A 10482-nucleotide genomic window follows, 5' to 3' on the forward strand; every position below is an offset into this window, starting at 1 on the left:
TTTGTATTTTCTGCTATTATACTGGTTTTATTATATTGTTTTTAAATGGGATATTTTTAGATCACTGAAGGGCAAACTCAGTTATGTGGGTCATTTTGTGGCACCAGTTTCCAGAACATGCTGTTACTAATGGGCTAATGGGCCTTAATCAACTATTGAGGTGGATTCCTAAGCTTCAATGACTGAACAAAATTTCCCTTGAAGAGATTCTAAAAAGCAACCCTCTTTTCAATGTTTATGCCAAATGTTTGCAAAACAAGAATAACAAACTAGAATTACTGGTCATTTAACAGCATAGGTCAACATGTGTTTTGCCAATCAGCATCTATAATAGACATTTTGTTAAGTGAATCTGCACTTACTTTCCATTGATTTCATCACCTTCCAAGCGTATAAAAAAACATTCCAACCAGCACTTTAAAAAAAGAAACCACAATCGCTGGCAGGAGAGGCTATTATTTATTAATATTATGTACAATTATACCATTGTTACATCCAGATAATACATTGACAAAGTCAAAGTATGAATACTGGCTCCTGCTTTATTAAGATGTGTCTTATAATGCTTTTATTTTTCACCCACTTTCTGAATCTCAGATCTTTTGTTTTTGTTAATTTAACTTTATCAATATTCTCTATTAATAATCCTTAAAGTGTATCTGAGGCACACAGGGAGAACATGAACAAAATAAGTGTAAAAAAAAAAAAAAAGGCTGAATAAAACAAAAACTTAAGAGCAAATGTACTGTACTTTATGTGGGGGTACATATCTATAAAAACAGTGACTACATGATGTTTTGAGCCAGATGAAGATAAGAGTTGACGTTTTCCCCGGACTCTGCCGAGCATCGGTCCATCCTGTCTGTCAGTGGTGATTTGTTTTTCAGTATTAATGGACTCGCATGTCTGTTCTCTTCCATGACTGTTCTTCCTCCACATTAGCATCACTGAGATACGTGTGGTACCGAGACAAAAATAGTACAGAAAAATTTGTCTGAAGTGCATTTTGGACTTCATTGTAAACAAAGACAGAATTGTCCAATAACGTCTTCTCCCCTGTTTAACTGGAGGAGCAGTGTCTCTCAGGTAAAAGTGTGTGTCTGTGTGTGTGCGTGAATGAGTGTGTTCGACGTGTTAAAAGGCTTCAGGTCATAGTGGCATTTGTGTGTTTATTTGAGCAGCTGAAGATCCAACTGTATTTGGTCACATTTTTACAGATTATGTGTGTGTGTGTGTGTGTGTTTGTGTGTGTGTGTGTGTGTGTAGTACTGTAGCCTTGATGCTGTGCACTTAAATCAGCTGTAGGTAGTGTGGGCATGTGTTCAGCTCTGGTGTCGTCTTGTCCTGCATACAGTGTGTGTGTGTTTGTGTAAACTCATACCTAAGTCATATATATTATGTACAGTACAATGTTGCAGTTTGTCTGTTGAATCTTACATACAGTGAATACAGGGTGCAAACTGTGGCCCAAGATCGGAGCTGTGTGTGTGTGTGTGTGTGTGTGTGTGTAGCTTATGTGCATGGCTCAGTTCCAAATCTTAAGGAAGCTATCCCAGGAGCCGGTGGACACCGCCATGCCATCATCCGTCACACCCAGACAGCTCACACGATTGTCATGGCCGGCCAGGACTCCTGCAGGAGGGACGAGGACAAACAAAAGAAGACTTGTTATGTCAAATGTTTTGCTCTCCAGACTGTGGGTAAAAATACTCTTTAAAAACTCCACAGAACACAGAAACCCAGTGTTTACGACTGCTTGAACTTGCAACACAGGGCGGGCCTTTCAACCCCAGATGTACATTTTTCTTTACAAAATAACAGCTTGAGACGTGTGAATTCACTGGAGCTCTAGTCATTTTGCTTTACACTGATTGATTGATTTGCAGGATATTATTACACATATGCTTTCCCTTCACAGGCAAATTAACCTCTCAAGTCCATATTGAAATGAAGCATTATGTCCTGTTCAAATTTTGCATTGTGTGTGTGTGTTATTTTGCCGGATACAATATGGCACTTTTCCTTGTTAGTGAAGACTGTTGTATTATTATTATTTTTTTTTTTTTTGCATTCAGATTAAACATCCTATAACTCTTATATAGAAGTTTTAGCTGATGGTGAAGTGTGTAAACTGCACAAATATTAAAGGGGGTGACAAAAAATTACAAATGGCTACAAAAAATCTAAAAAGGTCCCAATAAAGTATCTCTAATCAATATAATCCCCACTTCAGCTTCATCACACCGGCACACAGCTGTGTGTTTCCCCACCCACCCACCTGCTCTGTCTCCCTTCATGGCATCCCAGATGTTGCAGTTAAAGTCATCATAACCAGCCAGCAGCAAGCGGCCGGAGCGTGAGAAAGCCACGGAGGTGATGCCACAGATGATGTTGTCATGGCAGTAGAGGCTGAGCTCCTGGTCTGCACGCAGGTCAAACAGCCTGCAGGTGGCGTCGTCGGAGCCTGTGGCGAAGGCGCTGCCGTTGGGAAAGAACTGAGGAGGAGTGCGGGAAGACGGATGAGAAGCAGGAAGTGTGGAGGACTCTTCATGAACATGTAAACAGATACTAATAGACTACAAGTAATGTGACAGAAAGCTGTTCTCATTGGCTACTGGTGGACTGAATCTGATCAGTCTGAGAGACGGTGTTAATTGATAATCTTGTTAATCCTTTAGCGTGCTCCCAGTTTAAATCCCTGCCAAAGCTGGAGACAAGACAGTGTGTGACGTCACAGACAATCCTGGAGCTGCTCTGCTGATGGTGTGTCAGACAGACACAGGGGGCTGACACCAAAGCCAGGTACTTGGAACATATTTCCAATAGATCTACTGTATCTGCTGACAAACACTTTATAATTGTAATAAAATTTAATGCTCTTATTGGTTTGTGTTAATGTGATATTTATGATTATGTGCACTATCCTGGGTTATACTTTGCCCTTTTTTGTTGTTTTGTTTGTGTTTCTCATGTGAAACCGTTGAAGTACCGGCAGGTGTTAAACGTATCAAAAGTGAAACTGAGATTCAGCGTTCAACCTTTAGTTCTTGGCGAACTGAAGCTGAGAAAGAAACTCTCTTGAGGAAGATGGATGAATGAACAAAGAGCAACTGTCTATTAATTAAAGGACGATTGTTCGTCTGAGGGTCAAAATGTGCTGTGACATGTGAGACTGTATGTACAAATACGATCATTAGACCTCAAGCAGTATCTCTCAGAGGTCCATTTACAAATGACTGAATATTGCAATGTACTCTCAGAAGACGATCCTCTCTTTGTGAGATCTTATCTCTGGGCTCAGACTTATCCTGCAGCATGTTTTAATATCGCTTGTTTTTTTTCTGTCAAGATGTGTTGACCCAAAGTATGTTCTCTGTCCACTGGTTAGCGATGCAGCTTTAAAGACCATTAATAAAATGCTTAGCTACATTTTGCACATCTATTACTATATGCTACATATTTTTTATGTGGGTATAAGCAAAGTAAGCGACCTCCAGAGCTTCAAGAAAATATGCATCTGTGATCCCACATAATAAAACAGTATGAATGAAGATACATATTAGACATTGCAGTTGCCCTGAGCATACTCACACAGATGGCGTTGATGTCCGACTCGTGGCCTGTGAAGGTCTGCCGGCACATGCTGTCCCTGATGTCCCACAGCTTGACTGAGGCATCGCAGGCTCCCGACACAAAGGTGCGGAGGTCGGGCGACAGGGACAGACTCATGACGTCGCCGCTGTGGCCCGAGAAAACCGTGGTCTGCTGACTCGTCTCGATGTCCCACAGAGCACTGGGGCAGAGAGCGCAGCGTTAAGACACAGATTGGCTCAGGAAAACGTGTTTCGCACTCGTCTGTGTTTGGCTCACCATGTGGTGTCTCCTGAACTCGTGATGATTTGATTGTCATCAATGAAACGGCAACATGACAGGTAACCTGAGAGGACAGACAGCACAGGTGTTGAGTTTCTGCTGTGGAGCTGGATGAAACTTGCATATGAAAATAGATACATTAGAGTGGCATTACTAGCGTCTGCTGTAATAAAATAAGCACAAAATAGGAATATGATGGTAACAGTACACTGAATGTACAAAACATTGGGACAAAGTCAAAAAAATATGTGCACGCCATCTCATGCACTTAAAATTTAGCAAGTAATTTATGATAGGACTGGTTATCATGGTTATCGTGCTTTTATTATAGAACTAATTTGAATTGCTATGGAATGCAAATATCTGTAATTCATGAACTACTTCAAACCATCACTTATAAGATATAACCTCAGGGTGACTGTATGCACTGTAGCCTGACAGGCAAAACCCTGGGAAAATGGCCCTAAGCGCTCATAAAGCTTGTTGATGTGAAGGCACAGTAATAACAGCAGGTGAATCTATCACCTCAGAGCTCAGCGGAACAGGAAGAGGACACCGTATGGAGGGATTTTAATCTGAATACTGAAAAATCTAAATCTTATGTGGAACATCATCATTGCTCTTCGTCTGGAGCAGGCTGTGATTGTTGTGTGTTTTGTGAATAAATCCATCCCGTGTCACTTCCCAAAATAGAAATGTGTTCAGTCTAATAATGTACAGCAGCTACGTACAGTGTCACAAATCGGAGTCTCACAGGCAGGTTTTGATGTCTCAGCTCATTAAGACTGTGTTGCCCTGCGATTAATTAACCATGTAAATGAAATCTTCATTGTTTAGTGGTTTGGGAGCGGAGCCTTCCCACGAGGCAGGGCACTGCTGCACGCTCGTCTGAAACAGCTCATCAGCTCGCAGGAAGAGCCGAACGGAAGCAGCAGAGAGTTCCCTCCCAGCGCGTTCCCTCACCTGTATGGCCAGGTAGCTCCCTGCTGACCCTGACGTTGCCCTCGCGAGTCTTCAAGCAGTAGATGGAGCAGATGTTGTCGAGGCCTCCGCAGGCGACGTAGTTCCCGGAGGGGGCGTACGCACAGGTCATCACCCAGGAGGAGCGCAGGGGGATGGCGTGGATCTAGGAGGGGTTTGGAGCAGAAGCAAACCAAACATAAACCCTTCAGCAGAGCATAAAAATAGGTCAGCAGCACGCTGAAAACTGAGTGCTAATGCCACTGTTAATGTTACAATAAGTCATAGTTGTAAAGGAAGCTGTTATGAGTCAACCACACTCCTACAAGAGAAGGGCTTTATTCCACTTTCACTTCCAGTTCGGACAGAGGCCAAGTGTGACTGTTCCTCCAGCTGATGAACTGAGGGGAGGAATTACTCCGCTGACGGTACCTTGTTAGTGGTGTAGCTGTCCCACACGATCAGTTTTCCATCTTGAGAGGCACTGACCAAAAGCCTGCGGAGACAAACATTCAAACATTTCATACCGTATGTATCAACGGGCATTCATTTCAGCCCAGTGTGCATTTTCTGAAAAATATACACAATCGACTCCCAGTTGAAACAAACGGCTTGCACAGTGACCGGTCCACCAGTGATACAGGCAAAATGTTGAACACTGAAAATGTAGGTTTTACCAAATACAAGGCAGCAACATGTTTCAAGCAAGTTGAGATGGGTAGCAGGTATAACCTTCACCACGTTCACCATCTTTGTTTAGCGTGTTAGCTTGCTAGCGTGCTAATCAGCACTAAACACACAGCTGAGGTTGTTGGGAGTGCGACTAGTTGTGAAGGAAGAAACCAAAGTATTGGGCAGACTGGCTGATGCGTTGTTGGTTGTTTCGTTTTGATCTCCACACTCAGATGTAACACCTTGTCCCGTGTAAAGTTGCTGCAGTGGCAGTTCAAAGTGTTCATTTGAGCCACATCAGGGGAAGTTGTAACGGTGCGTTTCAGTGACGCACAGCCCCAGTGCAGTGAAATGATTTAATCCCAGTCAGAGTCAGCAATAGAAAAGGTTCGGTGCAGGGCACGCTCACCTTGAGTCTGAACCCCAGTGCATGGCGTAGATCTTAGCGAGGTGGCCCCGCAGGGTACGCCTCGTCCTCATCTGGATCCTCCCCACGGGATCCAGGCCAGCAGTTATCTAGGTTAATAGAGAGAGGTTAATCAAAGTTCAATTAGTTCTCATGAAATTAGGCCTTTTCACTGATGACTGTGTTTGCGGGATGGTTCCACTGCGACGTTTCTACAGAATGTAACAACATTTAGGAGCGAATTTGATGATATGAATACATTTATACGTACAAATGAAATTATAAACCATTATATTAATATGGAAAACAAAGTACAAGACCATGAGGAACTTGCTTACACTCATCGGCAGGCACCAGGTTCATACCTCTGGGGATCATGGCAGTGGAAATTGGGTTTAAAACATCAACAATTAATCTATTTTTCAAAAACCGTAAGTAAGATTTCATATTAAAAAAAAAGATTTCAAGTAGCTTTTTCCTGTTGGTCCTGGTCTTTAAAACCTGTTAAGTTTCTTTCATGAGCTTTTTATCCATATGGATGGTCACCAAGCCAATAGTAACCACTGACCCCCCAAAAAGACAGACATTTATCATAGCTGCGTGCCTTACCATGTGGGGCATTCAGTGGCACTTACCTGTGTCAGGGTTGAATCCCCACATGCTTTCCTGGCATCCTAATGGACATAAAACAACAGGTAAATATATCAGCAGTATCACGCTACAGATAAAAACCAAACTATGAAATGTTCTGACTCACTCTTATCTGGTTCCTAAGCTGCTCTGCCTCCTGACGAAGCTGCTCCAGCTCACTCATTTTGGATCTGTCCGAGCCGTCACCTGTTCAAATATCGCACTCTGATTTACATGAGGTATCAACTGCAGAATTCATAAAAATGACTGCCCTTTCTGTTTAGCAAAGTTTCACGCTTTCATAATCCAGTAATCCAAGAATCCACTTTCATCACAAATTAAGCAATTAAGTCAAATAATTTGCTTAAAATACTGTTTGTCCCACATTTGGAAAAGAAATAATGAAATAAAAAAACCCCCACACATTTTAATCTCTAAGGTTTACTGAACCCCACACAGTGAGAAAAAAACCTTGTAATCTGTTTATGGCTGTGCAACCATGCCTGGTTTAACTGAGGAGAATAATCTGGAATGACAAAGCTGCTATCGAGCAGCCTGCATCGCAGCCAGGCAGCAGATACTGAGCGAACACTCCCTTTAAAGCCACTTGTTACACTCTGCACTCACAAGTCGTGTGTCAGGTCACAACTTGGACAGTCATTTTATGGTTCTTCCTGTCATCTGAGGCTACTGCGGCACCTAAACATCAACACAACTATATCCAAGACTGGCAGGAGATGTATCCTTTAGCTAAGGGCCAACTGGGGTCACACACACACACAGCACATCATATCAAGCTTTCAGTCGGAAGCAGCACTTCCTGTTCCTGATAGCCACACAGTTACACAGTCAAACAGCTTCCCAGCCGCAGCGCTTCTATTTGCATTTGTGAGGCTATTCAAATCCACAATAACACTCCATACAGTGCACGCTGCAGAGGAAGAGCAATTAGCTACAGTAGGTCACTGTTCCCTGGAGGGACCTGCGACCAGATGGATCACACGGCACTAATGGAAGCCAAAAGGGGAGCATCATGGGTTTCGGTCTCCTGGCACAGCTGCTCATTTAGCCAATGAGGAGGAGAAATGCTGAAGGGAGGGGGGGTACATCAGATGCATCAGAGATCAGGCCTGGATGGGTCCAGCCAGATGCTCGGATGCATGTTTTTGTTGCCTGTGAGCACGGGACTGGAGGACAGGCAGATTTGAGCTGAAGTCATGCCAACGGACAGAGAGGAGAAGAGTGTAAATAAAGACATATAACACAGCCTCCACCTGCACTGATGTACGGCTGACTGCAGACAGGAGGCTACCTCCACCATGCTGCAGATGAGGAGGGTTAGGTAAAGGCAGGATCAGGCCTCTTCTCAGTGCCTGCACATTTAAGGGAGTTTATGGCCGTGGAGCACACAGAAATTCAAATTACATGATGCAAAGTGTGACTGCCCCACCCCATCTGGATGCACATCTGATGTGCAACCCCACCAACACGGCATGGCTACATCTGCAGCTGGAGGAGAGTGCAGAGCCCGTGCAGCCGCTGCATGTCAGACAGAGACACTGTGAGGCTCCGGTGACCGCGCAGGCCCGGCCCGGGAGCTCCGCACTCGAGTCAAAGCCGCAGTAAAGTGAAAGGCGGCCACATTCAGAGCTCTTCAGAGGGCTCCTCTATCACTGTCTGCAGCATTCAGACCGTCCCCGTGTGTTCAAACGGGAGGACAGGCCCCACGAATACAGGACATGCACATACATCACATATCGATCAGCTCGGAGTGGCCGATGAAGGCCCTGACCACATCTCGTTTCACACGCCGAGCTCCTAAAATGCGGATGTAGTCAAATGAATTTAGTCGGAATGATGCCATGAATAGGCGCACCATCACCCAGCCATCTTACGCTCAATGGGCTGCTTGATCATGGGCGGCTACCTGTTAATTCTCCCGATGATTTCTGCTGCTTTTTTCCCCCTGCCGTATAAAAAAAAGAAAAGAGTGGTAAAAAGGAAAGCAACGTCTTCCAAAAAAAAAAAAAAAAAAATCCCTCAGAGGATTGAATTATGTGTCTTTTTCGCGCATTCAAAGCAGAGACGCAGAGGAGATCCACTTAAAGCTCCGTGTGTCACGATGAGGCTGCTTCTTCCAAATCCTTCAGCAAACAGGCAGACGGAGGAGGGCTACACACGTTTCCATTTCTCTGCTTCAGCGGAGCCCCTGGAAGAGATGAAAGCCGCCTCTGCCGTTTCCTCTCCGGAACGCTTTTTTTTTTTCTTCTCCTCTTCCTCCCCCCTTTTTCACGCCCGACGAGTCAGCAAACACACATTCGTCCAGCGCGACGTAAACAAACGCAAGCGGCCGCAGCTCGGTGCCCCGGCCCGCATCAAGGACTGTCCATTAAACGCTGCTCAGCCCGTTTTACTCCGAGTCTGCTTCTCGTGACGTTATCCTCGTTTCCTTCCTCTCTCTGGTTTCCTCCTCCCTCTTCATCAGGACAAACCGCCTCGGAGTCGGCGATGAATTAGTGAGGGAAAGCTGCAAAGTGCCTCAAAAATAATTAGATTGGATTAAAAAAAGAGGGGAAAAAAAGTCGGCTGGCTGCAGCAGAGCAGCCCATCAGTGGATGTTCTCTATTGGTTTTCTTCCACTTTGATGAGAGGCGGGCCCCCCCTCAGTCAGTTATCCACACGGTTCCTGTTTTCTTTTCTTCTGAATATCATCATTCAGTAACAGGCTGCCAGGTCACGCGGTGAGCGCTTGCAGAAGTATTCTCAAATCCGTCCATGAAGCATGTTTCAACCACACCCATCTCTTAAAAACTAATAAATCCCGTGACCCCCCCTCCGTCCCCTGATCAGACCGCTGTGCAGGTCTGATCCCCTCCTCACGTGCTGCATCGGTTTTATCTGTTCGGGGGGAGAGGCTGTGAGTTGATCCTGCAGGCTGTTCAAGTCGGGGACTTTCAGGGGCCCCTATGGATGAAATGTTTTGAGATGCGATCATTTCTTGCTCAGCAGGGTGCAGCATAATGAGGGAAGTATGTGAAAGCACGACACATAAATGTTCACCTCTTCTTGAATGGGACACTTACAGAACACACATGACTGTAAAGAGTTGAACTGGGGGCTCATGGATAAAATAACCTGCGTTTGCATGTGATTCACACATCACTGTAATAATGACCTGAGTTATCCCATTAGTCTGTATGTGGACATATGTTTTGCTTTTCGTTGCTTGAATGCTCTAGCTTCACTGTGCAGAATTACTAGAAGACTGTTTTCACTGATTTGGGACGTCTCAACTGGTCTGGAGGCAGCTGTGGGCCAATATGCAGCTAACAGCATTACGTTGTGGAAACATGAACCCTGCAGTGGCAGCAGTGGAACTGTTGAAATGAAAAATATTTGCATATTTGCTTTCTATCATGTCTGTCTGTGTCTTTTAATGGAAATGTTTTGAACATTTACTGCAGCAAAGGCAATGCTCTTAATTGAAGCACATGTTGAAATGGTTATATTTTCAAAATTACACTATTAAAAATTCCTTATACTATTAAGCTTTTTGGTCAGTGATACTGTAGATGTTATGATGGAGCTGTCCAGCTGGGCCAAAAAGTAGAAAAAGGAGTCATTTTATACCGTAGAGCCTCTGTTTTTCTCTCTGCAGGCGATTGTTTGCGGCCAGACAACATTACACTGTTTGTCATAAGACTTGAGCAGAGCACTGGAAGCCATTTCTTCGGGACATTGTGAGGTAATCGGGGCTTGTGGTGTCTCTTAGAGATGCTGCATGTCCAACAAGTGGTTGAATGATAAGACCCCGCCCTCCTCTTTCTGTCACAGTCATCATCCAATCCCCAGATCGACCCCAATAGTGAGTGGTTTGTTTTCCTGGGGCACAATGGATACGGGCTTGTGTAGGCTTTTGTGTGCATCAGATTTGAACTATT

General features: G+C 44.4%; 1 protein-coding gene across 2 annotated transcripts; it reads right to left on the bottom strand.

Annotated features, from left to right (window-relative positions):
• Positions 1 to 463: 463 nt before the first annotated feature.
• gnb2 (guanine nucleotide binding protein (G protein), beta polypeptide 2) lies at positions 464 to 8530 on the bottom strand. Of its 2 annotated transcripts, XM_041951663.1 has the most exons (10): positions 8469 to 8530; positions 6669 to 6748; positions 6547 to 6585; positions 5915 to 6021; positions 5266 to 5329; positions 4837 to 4999; positions 3871 to 3937; positions 3592 to 3793; positions 2279 to 2495; positions 464 to 1632 (listed from the first exon to the last, which is right to left on the bottom strand). In XM_041951663.1, the coding sequence occupies exons 2-10, from the start codon at positions 6723 to 6725 to the stop codon at positions 1526 to 1528; spliced, it is 1023 nt and encodes a 340-aa protein (XP_041807597.1). In that variant the 5' UTR covers positions 6726 to 6748; positions 8469 to 8530; the 3' UTR covers positions 464 to 1525. The 2 variants fall into 2 exon arrangements, with proteins under 2 accessions (XP_041807597.1, XP_041807596.1); XM_041951662.1 differs by lacking the exon at positions 8469 to 8530 and having other exon boundaries at positions 6669 to 7975.
• Between the last annotated feature and the right edge of the window lie 1952 nt (positions 8531 to 10482).

Source organism: Chelmon rostratus, chromosome 14, assembly GCF_017976325.1.
Source record: "Chelmon rostratus isolate fCheRos1 chromosome 14, fCheRos1.pri, whole genome shotgun sequence".
In the NCBI taxonomy this organism is placed as follows: domain Eukaryota; kingdom Metazoa; phylum Chordata; class Actinopteri; order Chaetodontiformes; family Chaetodontidae; genus Chelmon; species Chelmon rostratus.